At 51.1% G+C, this 22835-nt stretch overlaps 2 protein-coding genes across 2 annotated transcripts in view; one reads left to right on the forward strand and one right to left on the reverse strand.

The window, feature by feature from the left end:
* Positions 1-14702, reverse strand: part of LOC309650123 (uncharacterized protein) — a 39793-nt gene extending 25091 nt beyond the window's left edge. The window contains exons 1-4 of the mRNA XM_082441093.1: positions 14236-14702; positions 9030-9073; positions 898-954; positions 348-451 (exon numbers count right to left, since the gene is read on the reverse strand). Coding sequence (XP_082297219.1) covers positions 348-382 — 35 coding nt within the window. The 5' untranslated portion in view covers positions 383-451; positions 898-954; positions 9030-9073; positions 14236-14702. The remainder of the gene's footprint in view (positions 1-347; positions 452-897; positions 955-9029; positions 9074-14235) is intronic.
* Positions 14703-14742: 40 nt separating this feature from the next.
* Positions 14743-21586, forward strand: TENT5B (terminal nucleotidyltransferase 5B). The gene is made up of 2 exons (XM_082440786.1): positions 14743-15182; positions 19689-21586. The coding sequence occupies exons 1-2, from the start codon at positions 14919-14921 to the stop codon at positions 20709-20711; spliced, it is 1287 nt and encodes a 428-aa protein (XP_082296912.1). The 5' UTR covers positions 14743-14918; the 3' UTR covers positions 20712-21586.
* Positions 21587-22835: the final 1249 nt, after the last annotated feature.

The raw sequence follows: 22835 nt of genomic DNA on the forward strand, positions 1-22835 counted from the left end.
GTGGTAGCAAGTGAAGCCTCAACCGTCACAATCACAACGTCAATCACGATCATAATCACCATCACCTTCACACCAACAGGCACAAGGATAAGACAGGAAACCCTCGAGGGCACCCTGACCCTGTGAGCTAGTGGGACCCGAGCCGCTACCTGCCCTGTGGACGGCAGTGGGACCGTCCTGGGACAGAGCCAGTGGTGTGCTGGAGCTGGCTCCTATCTGCTTGCAAGAGCTGATTGTGTGAATCTCTTCCCAACTCTACATGCAGTGACATCGCATGGGTGGCTTGAAATCAGCCACAGTGCAGGGCTTTTGGTTATTTTTCCCAGCTAGCCAATTCATCAGCTTACCTCTGGACAGAGCCCTGAGGACAGTTAGAGACCATGATCCGCACCACTTGCCTCTGTAAACTTCAGAGCCTGGAGCGGGACCAGCAGAAAGAGAGTCCAGAGTCCTGGTGAGCAGGTTGTCTGGTGAGAGGATGTTGGGTGGAGGTGGGAGGTCACCTCCCCTTAAGACACACCTGATGGTGGACCAGAGAGCCTGGGCATCACCTTCACCAGAGCCTCTGCTCCAGTCCAGGAGCCTAAAGGGAGGCCTGTGAACTCCCAGCCGGACTGCCTGACTCACCCTCCTGGGCTGGTTCTCCCCTGGGAGGGACCAAGGGCTGCTTCTCCCTGCTCCCTGCTCCTTGCTCCCAGGATGAGCCCTGACCTTGGTCATAAACTGGACCTGAGCCCAGTGACAAAGATCTCCACCCAGGCCCAAACAGAACCCCACCCTGATTCTGGGTTGGGCTATGATTGGGCCACAGAAAACACACTCCCATTTCCATCGGTGCCTGACACAGGCTCACCATTAAAATCACGTCAAAGCCAGGGCCTTGAGAGGGGAGCAGACCTGGCCAGGGGCTGGCTCAGCGTCGTTCACCTCTGCAGTCAAGGCTTGAGCTCCTGCCTGGGAAGCAAACAGTGAAGAACAAAACCAAATTAAAACCCATCACCATCTCCTCCTTGCTTTAGTGACACATCTTCATCTTAGGAAATAAAGCCTAAAGGCAAAGCATATTTTCTATGACCTAACCCCTCCCCATTCCTGTCAGGCTCCCTCTTTGATTTGGAGGATTCTTGCACTAAACCCTCCCTCCCCACTGTGCCCACACACAGGCCTCCAGATCACTAGGAGGAGAGGGAGCTGAAAAAGCCCCAGGAACTTCACCTGAGAACCTAGGGGTGGAGGCCAGTACCTTATCTGGCAAATGGGCAAGACCCTTCCTCTCCACAGCCTCAGTTTCCCCACCTGTGCAGTGAGAGATTTAGCCTTCCAGCTCTAATATCCAAAGTTAATGATCCTGATGGAAATTTAGGGCCCCATGTTCAAGGGTTGTACTTCAGGGACAATTCAGACCCAGGAGATTCAGGAAACTTTCCCTAAACCATGTATGGGATACTGGGTTCAAGTCCTGGGATGTCTTCTTAGCTCTGAGACCTTGTGCTAGTGACTTGACTTCTCTGGGCCTCAGTTTTCTCATCTGTCAAATGGCACTAACGCCAAGTTTGTGAGGATCAAATGAGATGGTAGCAAAAAAAACAGCTTTGTAAGCTGTGGAGCACAGTCCTCGTGGGAGGGAAGGGCATTTGTTATTCCTGTTGTCATTTGTTATTTCTGCTGTCATGGGTTAATGTTTTGCCTTCCGGCAGAGCCCAGAAAGTAGAACAGTCTGGCCTAGCTCTCAGGTGGGAGACCACCTCAGAGTCTCCCCGGAACCGACTCCCCCTGCCCAGAGCCAGCTCCAGCCCTGCATAAGCCTGCTGCCTGGCCTCCCCACCTCAGAGATGATAAATCCTCCTCATTGGTCACCAAGGGACCGCAGGCTTTAGAGCTAGACTGGCCTTGGGGATCCTCAGATCCCATCCCTTTATGGTGGCCCAGACAGGAAAAGGGCTTACCCCAGAAGGCACACAGTATGTCAGCAGCACAGCTGGGCCTCAAACCCAGCTTCTCTTTCCTCTACCCTAGCCTGTAAAATGGGGTCCTCTGGAATCCTCACAGCAGCAATGCCCCTGCTGGTGCCCCAAATCAGCAGGCCCTGGCCAGGCAGGGACTCTGGGAGAGAGGGCTGTCTAAGGTATCCCTCCACAGCCTTCATGCCCTGCTGGGCTCCTGCTGCCTCCAGGAAGCCTTCTCTGATTGGCACCCAAAAGGCTGGAAATGAGTTCCCTCCCACATACCTCCTTTGACAGAACACCTGCTTAAAGGCGAAAGTTGTCTGTTTGCCTGTCTGCTGGCCTCCAGCCTGAAAGTTTCTCGGGATAGGGAACAGCTAGATTATCTGGGCTCCCCATTACAGGGGCCTAGGACAGACTGAGGGCAAAGGGAATGAGGGAGAAGTGGAAGACAGGGGGATGGGAGGGCGCTCAGGGCAAGAAAACAGTGCACTGGGATTTAGTGGCCCAAGCTGCAGTGCGGTGGGGACACAAAGCCCTCACCCCTTGATTCCCAGGGCTTCCCTCCCTCCCCAGTGGCCCATACCCCAGGGCGGGCTCCTCCTGTGGGAACTGCTGCCTCGGCAGCGGGCACCCAGCCACGTGGGTGCCAGGAATGAGGCTTGGCAGCAGGGCGGGCGCTTTCCTGGGCAGTGTTTGCTCTGGGCCGTCCCAACAGGGCTGCCCCTTGCTCGGGTCTGGAGAGGGGATGGCCCTGGGCGGAGGTCCTGCTGAGAAGGCGGAGTGGTGCGTGGGCCCAGGGAACAGGAAGCATCCTTCTCCCGCCAGCGCCAGTGAAGCAGCTGCTGGGCAACACCCGGGAGCTGGTTAGAGATGCAGGTTGTCAGGTCCTTCCCCAGACCTGCTGTTCAGAATCTCCACTTTAACAAGATCCCCAGGTAACTCCTATGCACATTTCAATTTGACAAGCCCTGTTTTGCAAGTGTCTGCCTGTGTATTTACACAGCAAATAAATAAATAAATAAATATCTACAAGTTCCCAGTTAAGATAAATAAGTCATGGGTGTACTGCATGGTGACTAAAGTTAATAATACTGTATCATAATTCAGAAGTTGCTAAGAGAGTAAATCTTTAATATTTTTAAAATTTATTTATTTGGCTGCACCGCGGAATTTTCGTTGCCGCCTGTGGGATCTTTAGCTGTGGCGAGTGTGGAGTCTTAGCCACTGGACTGCCGCCAGGTAAGTCCCAAGAGAGTAGATCTTAAAAGTTCTCATCACAAGAAAAAAAATTGTAACTACATGTGGTAATAGATGTTAGCTAGACATTGTGGTGATCATTTCACAATGTATACAAATATCAAACCATGTCATACACCTGAAACTTAAGTAATGTTTTATAATTAGATATCAATTAAAAATTAAATCATGAAAAAAAAAACAGATTACCTTCCTTTCATTTCTTCTTTACATTTCAGTTAGGGCATTACCTTGATTTTTTTTTTTTTCAAAATTTTGAGTGTGTGAATAGGATATTTTATCTGTGAATCTCATTCCATTACAGGAAAGAGATATTGCAAGAAATTTATTATAAAAGAGGGTGTGGGGTCTGCTGGGGCTAGAAACCCACTGATGAATACCCACTCCTGTTTTCAGTTGGCAGCGTCAGCCCTGAGGAGACAGAAATGGAAGTGGGCAGCCCTTGAACCTGAGGAGCTTACCTCTAGCAAGGGAGATGAGACAGAGATGCATATTGCCACCTCCTGAGCCTCAGTTTCCTCACCCATGAAATGGGTGTAATCAATCATCAGTCGTGTCTGCTTGCCTCCCCAAGGGGCTGGACAGGCTCAAATGAGTTTGGTGGGGGTGGGGCTTTATGAGCTGCCTCATAGGTGAGGGAAGTGAGATCTGAGAGTGCCCTGCTCACAGCTCTGTCTTCTGGTGTCTCTCCCTGTCCTTTAGGGTTTAGCCCTCAGCCTCCTCTTTCTCTCCCAGAGCCTCATCTGCCGCTATGGTCTCACTCTCTCTTCCTCCTTCCTCCCCCGCCCCCCGCAGAAACCCACACCTATCTGAACCTTGCTCCAAACTAGCAAATTAGCACTGCTTCTGGGGAGAGCAAGCATGCACTGAGTGTTGACTACATGCCAGGACCCCTCATGCACTGGGTTTTTTATGCCAGCCCTGAGACTAGGTCATAATACCCCAATGAGCAGATGAGAAAACCGAGGCTCAGTGAAAGAGAGTGATTTGCACCCAGTTGCACACAGCCAATAAGAGGCCAAGCTGGAACGGGAACTCAAGCTTTTGGCTCCTACTTCACCAGGCTTCCTTGGCTGGAAACAGGAACCAACTTGCCACGAGCTTGAGGAGGACTCCGTTCAAGTCCCTCCTCAGAGATCTGTCTCTAGCCATACTGCACCACTCCCTGCAAGGTCAGGTTCTGGAAGAGTGCTCCTTCCTCCTTCCCTCAAGCATCCTTTCACTCGTCCCATGAATATTTATAGACTCCAGGAGCTGGGATACACAGAAAACAAAAACAGACAAAATCTCTGCCCTCCTGGAGCGTCTGTTCCAACAGACAAACAGGCAATAAATAGGTATGATGTGTAGCATGATGTGTAGATGGTGCTGGGCGCTATGGAAACAATAAAGCAGAGGAGAGGGTGGGGAGGGGAGACTGCCATTCTAATTGGGTAGTTAGGGCTCACTGAGAAAAGGACACACTGAGAAAAAGACCTGGAGGAACTGGGCAGAAGCCATGTGGCTAAGAGGGGATGAGTGTATCAGGCAGATGAAAGCAATTTGCAAAGGCTCTGAGGTGTGAGAGGAGTATCAAGAAGGCCAGTGTACCCGCAGCAGATGAGCGAGGGGAGAGTGGGAGGAGATGGGGGTGGGGTGTCCCATGAAGCCTTGTGGTGAGTGGAGGACTTTGGCTTTTACTCCAAGTGAGATGGAGGCATTAAAATGACATGATCTGAATTGTGTTTTAAAAGGATCGCTCTGGCTGCTGGGTTGAAACCACACTGTAAGAGACAAGTGCAATAGCAGGGGGGCCAGCAGGGAGGCTCCAATAATCCAGGGGAGGGGGGTGATGCCCACGGAGGTGGCAGCAAGCTGGGTGGGGGGCAAGATGGGGTCAGAGTTTGCCTGTATTCTGAAGGTAGAGCCAACAAGACTTGCGGACAAATTGGATGTGGGATGTGAGAGGAGAAAGGAATAAAAAATGGCTACATATGTTCAGCCCAAGAACTGGAAGTTGCCATTTGCTGTGGGAGGAGCAAATCAGTTCAAGATTTCAGCTTTGGGGGTTTCCCTGGTGGCGCAGTGGTTAAGAATCTGCCTGCCAATGCAGGGGACACGGGTTCGAGCCCTGGTCCGGGAAGATCCCACATGCCGCAGAGCAACTAAGCCCGTGCGCCACAACTACTGAGCCTGTGCTCTAGAGTCCACAAGCCACAACTACTGAGCCCACGTGCTGCATCTACTGAAGCCCGTGCGCTCTAGAGCCCATGCTCCGCAACAAGCGAAGCCACTGCAATGAGAAGCCAGCACACCACCACGAAGAGTAGCCCCCGCTCGCCGCAACTAGAGAAAGCCCGCACACAGCAACAAAGACCCAAAACAGCCAAAAATAATAAATAAATTTTTTTTTAATTAAAAAAAAAAAGAATTCAGCTTTTTATTTTTTCTATTTTTTTTTTAATGCTATTCTTGTCTGCTTACATTCTTTTTATGTATGTATGTATGTATGTATGTATGGCTTTGTTGGGTCTTCGTTTCTGTGCGAGGGCTTTCTCTAGTTGTGGCAAGCGGCGGCCACTCTTCATCGCGGTGCACGGGCCTCTCACTATCGCGGCCTCTCGTTGCCGAGCACAGGCTCCAGACGCGCAGGCTCAGTAGTTGTGGCTCACGGGACTAGCTGCTCCGCGGCATGTGGGATCTTCCCAGACCAGGGCTCGAACCCGCGTCCCCTGCATTGGCAGGCAGATTCTCAACCACTGCGCCACCAGGGAAGCCCAGAATTCAGCTTTTGATGTGCGAAGTTTGAGGAGACCATAAAGATACATGTAGAGGTGTTGCGTAAAATTAGATAAATGAGCCTGGAGTTCGGGAGAGAGCTCTGGGCTGGAATATATAAATCTGGGATTTGCCAGCACAGAGATGGCATTTAAAGCTTGAAACTGGATGAGATCACCAAGGGAGTGAGTATAGACAGAAAAGAGAAGAGGACCAGGGAGTGAGGCCTGGGCACTTCACTGTTTAGCAGTTGAGGGGATGAGGAGGAAACCACAAAATAGTAATCAGTGAAATAGGAGAAAAATCAGGATAGTAAGATATCTTAAAAGCGAAGTGAAGAAAGTATTTCAAAGAGGAGGGAATGATCAGCTGTGTCACATGCAATTTATAGATCTAGGAAAATATGAGGATTAAGAATTGACAATTAGAATGGACGAAAATTTTGCAAATCATGTATCTGATAAGGGACTTGTATCTAAAATATATAAAGAACCCTCAGAACGCAACAATTTTTTTTTTAATTTTATTTATTTATTTTTGGCTGCGTTGGGTCTTCATTGCTGTGTGAGGGCTTTTCTCTAGTTGCAGCAAGGTGGGGCTACTCTTCATTGCAGTGCATGGGCTTCTCATTGCGGTGGCTTCTCTTGTTGCAGAGCACAGGCCCTAGGCGCATGGGCTTCAGTAGTTGTGGCATGCAGGCTCAGTAGTTGTGGCGCACGGGCTTAGTTGCTCCGCGGCATGTGGGATCTTCCCGGACCAGGGCTCGAACCCGTGTCCCCTGCACTGGCAGGTGGATTCTTAACCACTGCGCCACCAGAGAAGCCCCAACAATTTTTTTAAAGATAATTTTTTAAAGTATTTATTTACTTATTTGGTTGCACCAGGTCTTAGTTGTGGCAGGTGGCTCCTTAGTTTCGGCACGCGAACTCAAGTTGCAGCATGCATGTGGAATCTAGTTCCCTAACCAGGGATGGAATCCGGGCCCCCTGCACTAGGAGCACCGGGTCTTAACCACTGCACCACCAGGGAAGTCCCAACAATAACTTTTTAAAATAATGCAATTTAGGGGACTTCCCTGGCGGTCCAGTGGTTGGGACTCCGCGCTTCCACTGCAGGGGACCCAGGTTCCATCCCTGCTAGGGGAACTAAGATCCCACATGTTGTACGGCACAGCCGAAAAAAAAAAAAAGCAACTTAAAATGGGTAAAGGATTTGAATAGACATTCCTCCAAAGATACAGATGGCCAATAAGCACATGAAAAGAAATTCAACATCATTAGCCATCAGAGACATCCAAATCAAAACCACAATGAGATACTACTTCTAAGATGGCTATAATCAAAAAGACATATAATAACAAGTGTCAACAAGGATATGGAGAAATTGTAACCCTTATACACCACTGGTGAGAAATGTAAAATGGTGCAGCTGCTCTGGAAACCAGTCTGGCAGTTCCTCAAATGGGTAAACATAAAGTTACCTTATTACCTATGACCAGTAATTCCACTTCTAGATATTTACCCAAGAGAAACGAAAACACATGTCCACACAAAAACTTGTATGTGTACAACACCAAGAGTGGACCCTCATGTAAACTTTGAGTGATGATGATGTGTGAATGTAAGTTCCTCAGTTGTAACAAAGGTACCACTCTGGTGGGATTTTGTTGATAATGGAGGAGACTATGCATATGTGGGGGCAGAGCCTATACAGGAAATCTCTGTACCTTCCTCTCAATTTTGCTATGAATTTAAAACTGCTCTTTAAAAAGAAAAAAAGTTAAAAAAAAACTTGTACATGAATATTAATAGCAGTATTCATAATAGCCAAAAGTAGAAACAACTCAAATGTCCATCAGTTGATGAGTGGATAAATAAAATGTGGTATATCCATATATCCATGGCATATTATTTGTCAATAAAGAAAAAGTGAAATACTAATACATGCTATAATATAAATGAACCTTGAAAACATTATGCTAAGTAAAAGAAACTAGTAACAAGAGACCACGTATTATGTGATTCTATTTATATGAAATGCCCAGAATAGGGCAATCTATACAGAGGCAGAAAGTAGATTAGTGGTTGCCTGTGAGTTGAAGGGGCTGGGGGAAAATGGGGTCTGCTAAAGGGCACAGGGTTTCTTTGGGGGGTGACGAAAATGTTCTAAAATTGATTATGGTGCTGGTTGAACAGCTCTGTCAGTATACCAAGCACCACTGAATTGTACACTTTATATGGGTGAAGTATATGTTAGCCATCATATACTTCACCCATATAATTCATTAGGTAAATTATATCTCAATAAACCTATTTCCAAAAAAAATGTGGTGGGGAGTTCCCTGGCGGTTCAGTGGTTAAGACTGGGCACTTTCAATGCTGTGGCCCAGGTCCAATCCCTGGTGGAGGAACTAAGATCCTACAAGCTGCATGGTGGGGCCAAAACCCCTTGAGGATTGGATTAAGCAACGTGAAGGTCACAAGTGACCTCGACAAAAAGCAGTCTTAGTCTAGTGGTGGGGACAAAAGCCTTATTAAAGTGTGTTCAAGCGAGAAGAGAACAAGCGAAGGCAGCGAATATGAACATTTTCAAAGAGTTCTGCTATACAGACGGTGCCCAACTTACGGTGGTTCAACTTACAATGGTTCTACTTACAATTTTTCGACTTTACAATGGTGCACAAGCAATACTCATTCAGTAGAAAATGTACTTTGAATTTTGAATTTTAATCTTCTCCTGGGCTAGCGATATTGGGTCTGATACTCTCTCGTGATGCTGTGCAGTGGCAGCGAGCTGCAGCTCCCATTGAACCGTATGACCACATCACATCAAGGGGAAACAACCGATACATTTACACCCATTCTGTCTTTCACTTTCAATACAGTATTCAATAAATTAGATGAGATAATCAACATTTAATTATAAAATAGGCTTTGTATTAGGTGATTTTGCCCAACTTCTGGCTAATGTTAGTGTACTGAGCACGTTTAAGGTAGGCTGGGCTAAGCCTAGTTAACAGTAGGTTACATGTATTACATGCATTTTCAACTTAGGATATTTTCAGCTTACCATGGGTTTATCAGGATGTAACCCCACCGTAAGTCAAGGAAGATCTATATAGAGAAATGGGGTAGAGGGGATGCAGATGTGAGGTCAAGAGAGGTTCCGGGGCTTCCCTGGTGGCGCAGTGGTTGAGAATCTGCCTGCCAATGCAGGGGACACGGGTTCGAGCCCTGGTCTGGGAAGATCCCACATGCCGCAGAGCAACTGGGCCCGTGAGCCACAATTACTGAGCCTGCGCGTCTGGATCCTGTGCTCCACAACAAGAGAGGCCGCGATAGTGAGAGGCCCGTGCACCGCGATGAAGAGTGGCCCCCGCTTGCCGCAACTAGAGAAAGCCCTCGCACAGAAATGAAGACCCAACACAGCCATAAATAAATAAATTAATTAAAAAAAAAAAAAAAGAAAAAGAAAGCTCTAGGCTTGATCAGACAGTGCAATATACATTTAAAAAAAAAAAAAAAAGAGAGGTTCCTTGGTTTTGTTGTGGTTTTTTCTGAGATGCAAAAAATTATGTCTCAACACTGATTGGAATGAACCAGTAGAGAGGGGGAAATGGCCCAAGTGAAGTCCTTGAGCAGGTGAGAGGCAGGAGATCTGGTGTATGAGTGGAAGGGAAGCACAGAGAGGAGCAAATGGGGTTCATCCAAGGTAGCAGGAGGGAGGGTAAAAATGAGGGACAGACCCAGGGATTGGGTAGAGGAGGTATTGAGAGTCTGCAGAAATTCTCTTTTGATCATTTCTATCTTCTCAGTGAGGTAGGAAGCGAGGTCAAGAGCTGAGGGAGGGTTGGGGGAAGAGCTGTCAGGGATTGAGGAGAGAGGAGAAGGTAAGAAATTGTCTATAGGACCATGGGAGAGTGACAGACTGGGTCATATAGTAGGATCTCGAGACAGTGCAAAGGGTCCCCTGGAGGAGGGTGGGTGTGACATTAAAGTGAGACCAGTCAGCAGGGCTGTGTGTCTTTCTCCAGCTTCTGCCAACTGTGTGGGTGCAAGTGCAGAGTTGGATTAACCAGGGTGTGGTTTTGCCAGGTGAGTGCAATTTAACAAGAAAGGAGCAAGGGGGTTGAGGGCGTATGCAAGGAAGTAATTATAATTATGGTCCACAGAATCTAAGCTGGTTAAGGAGGAAAGTCAGGACATGAGGGAGGTGAGGAACAGTAGGGGAAAAGGTGGGAAGATCAGTGGATTGAAGTCCTGGTAGATCTGCAACTGATGGAGTCAGGGTTCTAGAGGGAGTGAGCAGAAGAGACAGGAGGTGGTGTCAGGAGGATGGGATACTTGATATTGAAATTACTCAGGGTAGGGGCATAATTGTTGGTAATGACGAAGTCTAGGAAATCACCTTGGCCATGAGGGGCTGAGGCAGGCAGGGTGGAGGACAAGAACCCTGGGAGGAGGGAATGGGTGTTCTCCACAGGGGAGGATTATCTGTGTGTAATTGAACAAACCAAGTCATCCTCAGGGGCAGGACCCTGGGTAGGGCATGGGCCTGGGATTCAGCCAGACCTGGATATGAAGTGGCACTGGCCAACTCATGCTCAGATTAATTAGTTTCTCTGAGCCTCAGTTTTCTCTCGTGCAAAGTGAAAGATGACTCCTATGTCAAAAGATTATGTTCTGAAAATTGAATGAGAAACTGTGTGGAAAGTGCCTGGTGTGGGTCTAGGAACAATGCACTCAGTAATGTGGGCTGATCCCAGGATGCTCCTGCCTCGGGTCCCAGAGCTGAGGGGCCAATGTAGGGACCAAGACTCTCCTGGGACCCCTTCTCCCTTTCCACCACCTTAAATCATAGAAGGTGTGAATGGAAGAGCCTGACTCCTATTTCTCTCCCATTTTACAGAATAGGAAACTGAGGCCCAGATAGGGAAAGTGTGTCACTATGACTCAATTACTATACAGAGTAAGTTCCCTTTTAAAATCAGCTGGAGTCAGAATTAAGATGGGAAATTTGTACAGGGGGGGAAAGGCTCATATATAAAATTTGAAAGCCAGTAGGACTCTTCAGGATGTATTTCAGCTGTCATTATCCCCTCCATTCATTGGAACAATTAAAAGTTGGTCTTGGTGAAAATGAAAAACCCTGTGAGTTTACCCCTGCTCTTGTCTTCTCTCTCCTCTTCCTACATCCCCAAGTCACACCCCCCCAACACTAAAGTTCAGGTCCTGTTATTGGTCAAACATTGGACCAATTAGCTTTGGAAATAGAAGTGTCAACAGAAGGGTGATTCACAGTTCATGAATTTGCTAATTGCTCTTCCTAGCCCAGGCAGAAGGAAGGGGAGAGGAAAAGAGATCTCTAAGTTTCCTTCCGTAGAGAACTTAATTCAAGTGTATGGGGTGGGCACAGCACCAGCCCACACCACAAGGCGCTGCCCCTGTGTAGTTCCAGCCCTAGCCAGTCTCCTTGGGGTAAATCCCTTCTGCTTTCTGGACCCCAGTTTCCCCATCTACAAAGTGGGAAGAGAGTATACAGAATGATTGTCAAAGGGCCTCTCAGCTAAAGCCTTCAGAGTTCTAGGAATATGTAGCTTGGCACCTTCTCTGCTGCCCTGGCTGTCTAGGGACAAGCATGGGGAGATAGGGCAGAAGTGGATCCAGCAGACACAATGGAAATGTCACCTCCTTAGGGAGGACTTCCATGATTACACCATCTAATGATGTATATTGATCTCTCTAGTTCTCTTCCCCTCTGTTGCTATATATTTTTCACACTCACATACACCTGTGGCTGCTCTCTCTTCCATTTCCCTGTTTTTAAAAATTATTTATTTATTATTTATTTAGGCTGTGCCAGGTCTTAGTTGTGGCATGCGGGATCTTTAGTTGCAGCATGCGAACTCTTAGTTGTGGCATGCATGCAGGATCTAGCTCCCCGACCAGGGATCAAACCCAGGCCCCCTGCATTGGGAGGGCGCAGTCTTACCCAGTGGACCACCAGGGAAGTCCCTGTTTTATTTTCTTTTTAGCACTATTCAAAATGTCTTATTTATTTACTTACTTGACTATTGTCTTACTACACTTGAATGTCAGTTCGAGAAGGGCAGGGACCTTGCCTATAATATCGCAGGGCCTAGCCCAGCCCCTGGTACACAGTAGGTGCTTAGTATATCTGTGTTGGTTGATGAATGAATAAATGAATGGATGAATGGATCTTGTGGGTCCATTCATCCAGGGTTATGCCAAGCATGACTCTCTGATCTGTGCCAACTCTTTTAAGAAGAGCAGGGAATTAGGGCTCTGGAGTCAGGAGACCTGGGTTCAAGTCTCACACTGCCAATTAGTAGTTGTATGACCTTAGGCATGTCACTTGACCTCTCTAAACCTTAGGTTCTTCATCTGTAAGTTGAGGATAATGATGCCACTTCTTGAGATGCATTTTTAGGAATTAGAGATCACGTATATAAAGTATCTGGTGCATAGTAGGTTATCCAGTAAATGTTAGTTTCCTTTCTTTTCCTTCCTCTGCTGGGGCATGGAAGTGATAGGTCAAGGGTTTGGAGACTCTGGGTTTGGTTGAAGTATATTTCTTATCTATTTCTTATCTTTCAAGAGAAGGTAAAACAAAATAGCAAGCAACTGTGCTGAGGACAGTGCAAGAGACTTGCCCGAAGTCACAAAGCCAAGCAGTGGAGCAAATAGCAGGTCCCCACCCTGGGGGCCAGAGGAAGTCCCTGACCCCAGATAAGATGGAGGGAGGGAGGGAAGGGACAAGGGCAGGATCTTGCTTGGGCTGGCCTCCAGACAGAGGAAGCAGCTGCTCTAGTCTGAGAGTCAGGCTCCTGGGATCTAGTCCTAGGTTTGTCTGAGACAACCTGGTGACCTTGGAATGTAGTTTACCATTTCTAGGTTTTGGTTTCTCTGTCTGTACATTGGACACATTGCTCCTTGCCCAGCCTACCTTATGGAATGGGAGTGTTAGGAGAATGATATTTAATTAATTGTTAGAAGAATGATGTTTAATTTAAAAGAGAATATTGCAAAGATGAATCAGACTCAATTTCTAAAATTTTGCCACAAGCACATATATTTAAAATAAGAAAAAAAGATTAAAAGTAACAACAATAATAAGCCTCATCCCACTAGGCTCTGTAAAGCGCGAGACAAAAACACGTAAACGTATTATTTCAATAGAACATACGAAGATGTTTTGCCAACTATAAATAATCAAATCAAATTTTTAAAAAAATTTATTGAGCCTCTTCTCTGGAGCAGATGAGGAAACTGGCTTAGAGGGGTTTAGTGACTTGCCCAAGGTCACACAGGACCTGAGAAAGGTAAGAGGCTGGCAGGAAAGACTTCCACCAGCTGCCCAGGAAGCTCCTGCCAGAAGACCAACACCCCAGTTCCAGCTTCCCTCCAACTTCCAGCCCCATGAAGGCCCTGGGTCTGCTCAAGTGTAGTGGAAAGAGCATGCGCCCACAGATTCTATAGCGCAGATTCATCACCAGGGCCCCGTCTCACCTAATGTGTGACCTTGAGAGAGGTAAGCCCCTTCTCTGAGCAGGTTTCCTCACCCCTAAACCAAAACATTAACGCTGGCCAGGCAGTGATGTACTCAAGAGAGTACATTTAAAAAGTATTATGCTTCCCTGGTGGCGCAGTGGTTAAGAATCCGCCTGCCAGTGCAGAGGACATGAGTTCGAGCTCTGGTCCGGAAAGATCCCACATGCCGCGGGGCAACTAAGCCCGTGCGCCACAACTACTGAGCCTGCGCTCTAGACCCCGCGAGCCACAACTACTGAAGCCACTGCAATGAGAAGCCCGCGCACCGCAACCAAGACCTACGCAGCCAAAAATAAATAAATTAAAAAAATTTTAAAGACCCTATTTCCAAATAAAGTCATATTAAAAAAAAGAAGTATCGGGGCTTCCCTGGTGGTGCAGTGGTTGAGAATCTGCCTGCCAATGCAGGGGACACGGGTTCGAGCCCTGGTCTGGGAAGATCCCACATGCCGCGGAGCAACTGGGCCCGTGAGCCACAACTACTGAGCCTGCGCGTCTGGAGCCTGTGCTCCGCAACAAGAGAGGCCGCGACAGTGAGAGGCCCGCGCACCGCGATGAAGAGTGGCCCCCGCTTGCCACAACTGGAGAAAGCCCTCGCACAGAAACGAAGACCCAACACAGCCAAAAATGAATATAAGTAAATAAATAAATTTAAGAACAGTTTAAAAAAAAAAAGTATCTACCACGGTATACAAGTTTGTTACCTTTTCTCAACTCTGGAAGATTGCCGGAGAACAGGAGGAGCATCGCGTGGAGTTGAACAAGTGGCACAATCTCTCTGGGCTTCTGAAAATAGCGTACGACCAGCACCAGGCCGGGTGATTTCGAAATTCCTTCCAGCGGGGGTGGGGGGTGGGGGTGGGGGATCTTAGTGGTCCGACTCCGCTACAAACTCCACAGGTCACTCCCCTCATGTCTGCCCCTGGAGGGCGCAGTCCCTTTAAATCCAGGCCCTGCCTTCCGCCCGGGCCAATCACGGAGAACAGAAGTTCTTTAAGGACCAAAGGAGGGAATTCAGCCGGAGAAGGAGGGCGGGGCAGGGGCGTGCCTTCCAGCCAATCGGAATCTTCCTGGCGACCAGTGACTCACGTGCGAAGCTCTGCTGACCAATGGTAGGAGCGTCGAGAGGCGGGGCGGTTCCCGCTGTGTGACAGCAGCCAGGACCAATGGGCGTGTCGCCCGCGGCCTATAAGAGTCGGCTGGGCCCCAGGCCACAAGCTTTCGAGTCGGTTGGTCGTTGCCGTCGGAGGTGTGCCCTGGGTTTGCCTCGCCGTCGCTGCCGTCCGGCCCTGCGCCCTCCGCGTTGGCCCCGGCCCAGCCGCTCTCCCTGCCCTCTTCCCCTTTACCGCCCCCCGGTTTCTGCCGTCGGGGCCCCGGGGCCGGGCTAATGATGCCTTCGGAAAGCGGAGCGGAGAGCCCGGACCGAGCGGCTGCACAGGTGGAGACCAATGCGGCCTCGGCGGTGGCTACGGCTGCCCCGGCAGGCGGCGGCCCCGACCCGGAGGCCGCATCGGCCTCCCTCGGACGGCACCTGAGTAGGCTGAGTTGGCCGCAGGTGAAGCGACTGGATGCGCTCCTGAGCGAACCGATTCCCATTCATGGGCGCGGCAACTTCCCCACGCTGAGCGTGCAGCCCCGGCAGATCGTGCAGGTGAGAGACGCTGGGCGGGGATGTGGGGCTGAGGCTCTCGTGGCTGGGAGGCTCCCGGAGTCTGTTCGATTTGCTGGAAAGCTAAGGAAACAAGGCTCAGAGAAGGACAGGGGCTGTAACAAAATCGCACGACATTGATGGTAGTCCACACCCTCCTCCCCCTGCACCTCATACTCTCTCCCCACTTGACTTTCCCGTCCCCCGCCCCTTAAGGAGCCCCAGTTCCGCTCGGACCATTCACCTAGGCCCTGGCTGGGAGAGGGGCGGGAAGTGGGGAGGGACCTGGTCGTGGAGGAAGAACAACCCCGCCTGCAGGGACAACAGATGCCAGGCAGCCCTGGGTGGGTAGATGTACATGCTTGAGTCCAAAATAGTTCTTTTCATCTCTAAATCGTCATCCCCGGGTCTCACCCTCTACCTCTTCCCTCTCTCAAGGTTCTAGGAGCGGACTCTGTCCTGTGTTCCCACAGCGCATGGCTCAAGAGCCCCCTCGCTAGGTAGGACAGCTGAGAAATTCCAGCAAGGACTCCCTCCCTCTCAAGTAGGGTTGTGGCAGGAGGAGATTAAGCACCAGGCCAGGCCTGATGCATGCATGCTGGAGGGCAACATCAGGTGTCCAGTTTAGGTGTTTCTCTCCCTCCCCAAGATTGGAAATGAGGGCCGAGTCTGGCCCCAAGCCCCACCTCTCTCCTGAGGAGCAGAAGAGAATTCTGGCAACTCCTCTCCTCTTCCACAGACTCCCTCTTCCCTTTACCTGACTCTCAACAACCCTAAAATTGCTCTTTCACCTGTGAGCCCAGGCACTGTCATGCCCTGACATACCAGAAGATGGTAATTATTGTATGCATTTTATAGCTGGGGAAGCTGAGGCCCCAAGAGGGGCAGCGAGCTGCCTAAGATTACCTAGAGGGGAAAATCAAACCCAGAGAATCTTGGGTCTTCCCAGGAGCCAGTTACTGCAGGTTCAAGGTTTTCCCACCTCTTCCCCAGTTCCCAAGACTCAACTTCTAGGTGTTAGCAGATAGAAGAAACCAGAAAATCTAGCCACAATTCCTGCATATTCCTGCCAGCAGATGGACTTTCTTTCTGGGGAGGTGAACCATACAAGCCAGGTGAAGCAGGCCACCCCCCTGCTCCTTCTGCCTTAGCTTCCACAGAGGGGGAGTGGTTCTTGCTGGGGGATTACCTCGCCCTCCCTCCCAAGGAATGGGAGGGGGTGGGGACAGATTCCCCAGGGCTGACTCATCAATGGTGCTCACTGAGGCATTTCTTGGCTGCCCCACTGTCATGGGGTGATTAGGAAACCAGTTGAGGCTTTTCTCCCCTTGACAGTCAGGTCAACCTTGGGCCCCAAATGCTGCATCTCTAGGACTATTGTCCCAGGCATGAGCCCAGTGTGGCAATTCACCTCTGCACCATGCAGTGCCCTGGAGGGGAAGTCCCTGCCCCTATCAGTATGGTCCAAACTGCCTTTACTGGTGTCTCCTCTGTGCCAGGCCCTGTTCAGGACACTAGGGGCATAGATGTGACTGGGACCCAGCCTCCCTGCCTTCCAGCCAGGTGGAGGAGACTGCAGGTCAATAGGAGCTGACTCTACAATGTGATAACAGTACAATGTACTATTATCCTAGACTAGGGTCAGAAATATCACAAAACAGGGAGCTGCCGGCTGTGGTGGGGAGGGGGAAGTGGCGACTTCAGAGTTGGACTGGGAGGTTGGACATCTGGCTTCAGGGCCTCGACAGTTGTCAATTCCCTTTGCTGGGCCCAGTGTCCCTATTTGTTCAATGGGGATGGGTTGAACTGCTCTCCAACGCCCCTTCTGCTTCCAGAATCCAAAGGAAACAGGTGCCTTCACCTGGTGTGAAGAAAGTCCATCTCCTGGCTGGAATCTGCAGCCGGCAGCTTCACAAACTATTGGGATGTGTGTGTGTGGGGGGGGGGGGGCAGGGGGTGAAGGTACTGGTTTTGCGTGTGTGTGGTGGGGGGTGCTGGTTGTTGATTTTGGGCTTCTTACTAGTGCTGAGTTGTCCGATGGTTCAAGAATTGGAACCTTTCTCCCTCTCTACGCCCACAAGGTTTTCCTACAGCAGTGATCTGGGCAGTTAGAGATGCTATTCTTGCTTGTCCCTGGGCTAGAGGGACCCACTCTCCTGTAGGAGGCCCCCTGCTCATAGCTCTAGGAGGACTGGTTTTAATTAAGTTCAGCCACTTATTGGCTGTGTGACCCTAAACAAGTCCTTTGCCCTCTCTGGGTCCAGAGGATTGAATTAGACTCTGATCTCTCCAGCTGCAGCTAGAGGGCCTGCATCAAGTGGCTCTGGATTCAAGTTTTTTAAGCCTGCTGGCTGACAGCACCTATGGTCTCCCTGCAGGTCTCAGCAGCAGCCTGGGAGCAGAGTGGTTTGGGGGAGGGCCTTGGCACAGAAGAAAGGAAGGTGCAGCCACTGCCCCCTCCATGGCTGGAAAGTCTGATTCAGGAGGCTCCAAGCTGCCCTGCAGTCGTTGGGTGTGGCGGTATCTGGGGACTGCCTGCCAAGCTGTCTGTAGTCACACCTGGGAAAGAGACAACAGCCACTGGCTGGCTGGCTGGCTGACACAGCCGGCCCCACGGCCTGACACAGGCGATTTAACAAGGGTACTCCTACCTACTCACCAGGCCAGATGCCATGCCCTAGGGTGGGCATCAGCCTGGGAGCAGGAGCTGGCGCTGAGTAAGGCCCAGTCAGCTCTAATGGGACTTGGAGAGGGGGCTGGTCTACTCTGCAGGTCTGCCAGGGTCCTTAGGACAAAGTCTTTGGCCCAATTCTCCCCTTGGCCTACATGGGCACAGCTGCCAGCTGCCAGAGTGTGGGTTAGAAGTCCCACAGGCTGGACTGCAACAACTGGCCCCTTACTTCCAGCCTCCCCCGTCTGCCTGGCCAGGCTTCCCCAACCCCCACCCTCCTGCTCCCTAGCTACTCTGGCCCTGGGCTTCAGTGATTGGAGGGTTGCCCTCACTTTGAAATTTTGAAAGGGAGAGAGGATTAGAACCCTACTTTCTGGCCTCTGCTCCTTCCAAACCCTGGGTTGGTAATGTGGTAGAAAGAAGATAGACTTTGGAGTCAGCCATACCTGGATCACCTCTGGGTGATCTTGGGCAGGTAACTTCACTCCTCAGTTTCCCCATCTATAACTTGGAGATTTTAAAGATCTATTCCCCATAGATTCTGGTAAGAAGGTCCAATGCCTGGCACCCAATAGGTGCTGAGCCAATATTCCTCTTCCCCTGCCCCAGCTGCCTGGCCCCGCAGGTCCCTGATGGCCAGATGTTTCCCCACCCCCCACAGTCATGATAATACCTTCCCCTAGTCAGGGTCCTCCTCCTGGAAGCTTTCTGGAGGGAGCCGCCCGCCTCAGATTGCCCCACTGCAGCTTGCCTCCTCAGCACTTACGTGCATTCTTTGTAGTAATACCCTGGGAGGCCAGAAGAGCAGCCGGGTCTGGAGCTGACTTGGCAGCAAGGCGGGGTTGCAGAATCCCTCAGGGTAGGAATGCTGCCTGGTCACTTTTCGGTGTGTGAAGTACTCTGGGCTGCTGAGAAAACTGAATGTCCGGGTCCAGGGATTTTGACCCATCCCCTCACCCAAGAGCAGGAAGAGTTTGGGTTTCAACTTCCAGCCCTGCCATTTCTGAATGGCTTCCTCTCTGAGCCTTAAGGGTTTTACCACTATAAGCCTCAGTTTCCTCATCTGTAAAATTAGTCTAATATTTGCCTCACTGTGTCCTTGTAAAGGTAAATGAATGTGTCATAGTCAAAAGAGCACGCATGGACTTGAGAATCCAACTGTCCTGGGTTCTAGTCTCAGCCCGACTACTCTCTGACTTTGGACATGACCTCTCTGTGCCTCAGGTCCCCCATCTGTAAATTGGAGTAATAATACTCAAACAGGATTATTGTGAGCATTAATGTAGTAATGCATGTGAACAGCCAATTACATTCCCAACACATTTGAGCAGTTTGCATCATGTCTGGCACAAAATGAAGTGTTTTACTTGCAGTTTTAGAGAGGTGGAATTGCATACTGGTTAAGACATGAACTCTGAGTTTAATTCCCAGCTCTGCATTCACCAGCTGTGTGACTTTGGGCAAGTTACTTGGCCTCTCTGTGCTTCCATTTCCCCATCTGTAGAGTGGGAGTAATAATACCCACCTCACAGAGTCACTGTAAGATTTACATGAGTTTATATCCTAATGTATAAAGTGCTTAGATCAGGACCTGGCATTTAGTAAATTCTATGCACGTATGTGCTATCATTATTGCTGAGTCATTCCTCCAAACGGGCCACTCTCTAGATTAGGAAATAGAGGCTTAGGCTTAGAGAATTAAATGATTTTCCAAAGGCACAACAGCTGATAAGTGGTCAACAGTGGTTGATGTCACTGTGATTATTACGTGGAAGCCCACAGCGGACCCCAGGGGCCCTAGTCGCTGATACCTCTCCCTCCTGCCATCCCCTCTGCAGGTCGTCCGCAGCAGCCTGGAGGAGCAGGGACTGCGCGTGCACGGTGTGCGGCTGCACGGCTCGGCCGCCAGCCACGTGCTGCACCCCGAGAGTGGCCTGGGCTACAAGGACCTGGACCTGGTGTTCCGCGTGGACCTGCGCAGCGAGGCGTCTTTCCAGCTGACCAAAGAGGTGGTGCTGGCCTGCCTGCTGGACTTCTTGCCGGCCGGCGTGAGCCGGGCCAAGATCACACCCCTGACACTCAAGGAGGCTTATGTGCAGAAGCTGGTGAAAGTGTGCACAGACACGGACCGCTGGAGCCTCATCTCGTTGTCCAACAAGAGCGGTAAGAACGTGGAGCTCAAGTTCGTGGATTCGGTCAGGCGCCAATTCGAGTTTAGCGTAGACTCCTTCCAGATCCTCCTGGACTCCCTGCTGCTCTTCAGCCAGTGCTCCTCCACGCCCATGTCCGAGGCCTTCCACCCCACGGTGACAGGCGAGAGCCTGTACGGGGACTTCGCCGAGGCCCTGGACCACCTGCGGCACCGCGTCATCGCCACACGCAGTCCCGAAGAGATCCGAGGGGGCGGCCTCCTCAAGTACTGCCACCTGCTGGTGCGGGGCTTACGGCCGCAGCCCAGCACCGACGTGAGCGCCCTGCAGCGCTACATGTGCTCCCGCTTCTTCATCGACTTCCCGGACCTGGCGGAGCAGCAGCGCATGCTGGAGCGCTACCTTGAGGCCCATTTCAGTGGGGCCGACTCGGCGCGCCGCTACGCCTGCCTGGTGACGCTGCACCGGGTGGTCAACGAGAGCACAGTGTGCCTCATGAGCCACGAGCGCCGCCAGACGCTGGGCCTCATCGCCACGCTGGCGCTCCAGGCGCTGGCCGAGCAGGGCCCGGCGGCCGCGGCCGCCCTGGCCTGGCGCTCCCCAGTCCCTGACGGGGTCGTGCCCGCCACTGTCAATTACTACGTGACCCCCGTGCAGCCTCTGCTGTCCCGGGCCCACGCCTCCTATCCCACCTGGCTGCCTTGTAACTGACTCAGACCCTGGCCAGAAAGGACTAGGCCTCTCCAGATGGACTGGGGCCTCCAGAAGTGCATGGAGAACATGACCAGAGACAGGCAGCCCGTGCCAGGTAGCCCAGCACTGCTGCAGGGTTGGGCCTTAAACTGAACAGACCAGACTCCTCCCCCGAGTGAAGCCCCTGTGGGCTGAAGGCCAAGCTTAGGTTCTTGGTAAACGGACCTTTTGGTTACTTGCACTACACTTTTGGACCAGCATGATTGTGGGGTACAGGGGAAATTCGTCTTGGGGGTCAACTGCCTTCAGGAGACAAAGAATGTTTGGGATGGTAGCTTCAATGCCTATCATCTCAGGTTGATTTCTGTGGCCTAGAAAGGGTCTTTTTTGGGTCGGGCCAGCCCACAGTGAAAAGAGCAGCCTCCAAGGGCCTGCAGCCCACACAGTGGCTAAAATATGGTATGTTATGGGAACAACTCACTTTGGGTCGGGCTGGGCCACTAACTAGGAGGAGGGAATCTGAGGCATGAGGCAGATACCTAGGTTTGGAAAGGGATAGGTTTAGCTCAGTCCCCTAACACCCCTACCCCAAGCTGTCGGTTGAGGTGTGCGGTGGACAGGAATGAAGCAGCCTGGGGTGGGACACAGCCCATGCCCCTGCTGGGGTACAGCCCCCTTCCCACATGTCCTGAGGAGCCCTCCTGCCTGGGAGCTTGTTCTCCAGAAGGTACTGGGTCCAAAGTAGCCACAGTCAAGTGCTCCCACCCCACTGGCCTGGTTACAGGGTCCTTACATGGGGGAGGAGAGCCACGCCCCACTTCCCTTCCATTCCCTTTGTATTTGCTACTATTTAGCACTCTTAACACCTGCCAATAAAGATTGTCTACACTGAACCTAGTACCATGCTTTCTCCTGGGAGAAGGACCTTCCACAGTCTGTGGGATCTGTGGCTGCTTCCCGCAGCCTGAGTCTGGCTTGTATTATGGGAGGGGACATTTGGAGGGCAGGGTCTGAGTCCTGGGCTGTAGCTGGGGAATGCTCCTCCTTCCCCCAACACCAGCCCAGCTTGGCAACTGTCCTAGGAGCCCCTGTCCACACAGGTGTGACTTGCCCCTGGACATCACCTCAGCAAGTCTCTTGCTAAAGAGCAAATATTTCGGGCTTCCCTGGTGGCGCAGTGGTTGAGAATCTGCCTACCAATGCAGGGGACACGGGTTCGAGCCCTGGTCTGGGAGGATCCCACATGCCGCGGAGCGGCTAGGCCCGTGAGCCACAATTACTGAGCCTGCGCGTCTGAAGCCTGTGCTCTGCAACAAGAGAGGCCGCGATGGTGAGAGGCCCGTGCACCGTGATGAAGAGTGGCCCCCACTTGCCGCAACTAGAGAAAGCCCTCGCACAGAAACGAAGACCCAACACAGCCTAAATAAATAAATTAATTAATATTAAAAAAAAAAAAAAAAGCAAATATTTCAATGTTTCCTACCTGGAGTCCTAATGACCCTGGACCTGGCCTCACACTCCAGTGCTCAGGGCTGCTTGACCCCAGCCCTGCTCACCCTTCCCTAACCCTTCCCAGGAAGCAGGTGGAGAACAAGCAGGGTGAGTCTGGACTGGAGACCCCCCCCCCCAGTGGTGGCAGCTGGGACTGGGGCGCTTCTAGGGCCCTCAGAGCCAGAGCTGAGGCTTGGCCTCCCTGCTGGGAAAGGCGCCCTCAATGCTCCAGCTTCCTCTCTCACCCCCTACTGCTGATGGACACGCTCTGGCTTGCTCTAAGCAGGTCCCCTAGAGGGGCAGGGATTCTCCTTTCCAAACGCAGCTGGGGCCATGCCTGGCTGTCTGGGAGTGAGTGCCAGCTGCCAGCCATAAGCTCTCAGGGAGGCTGATGCCTCAGGGCATCAGCCAGTCACAGGCCTGGACGCTGCCCACTGTTTACCCAGCCTCTTTGATCCAAGGATTGCAAAGTTCTTAACATATTCAGCCTCGTTAGTGGCCTCTGAAGTGCTGGCTTTGATGGTTCCAGCCAGGGTGGAAAAAACAAGGCCGCAGAGGAGGCCCCTGGTCAGCTGGGTGAGTCCAGCCATCTCACCTGCTCACTGGGTCCCTGCTGGGCTCAGAATGGCTGGAAGGATGAGTGGAAAGGCT

Source organism: Balaenoptera physalus, assembly GCF_965194825.1.
Source record: "Balaenoptera physalus genome assembly, chromosome: 1".
NCBI classification, from domain to species: domain Eukaryota; kingdom Metazoa; phylum Chordata; class Mammalia; order Artiodactyla; family Balaenopteridae; genus Balaenoptera; species Balaenoptera physalus.

Coding starts and splice junctions, on each gene's coding strand:
- TENT5B (XM_082440786.1), top strand. CDS start 14,919: ATGATGCCTTCGGAAAGCGGAGCGGAGAGCCCGGACCGAGCGGCTGCA. Junction 15,183..19,688: donor AGCCCCGGCAGATCGTGCAG/GTGAGAGACGCT, acceptor TCCCCTCTGCAG/GTCGTCCGCAGCAGCCTGGA.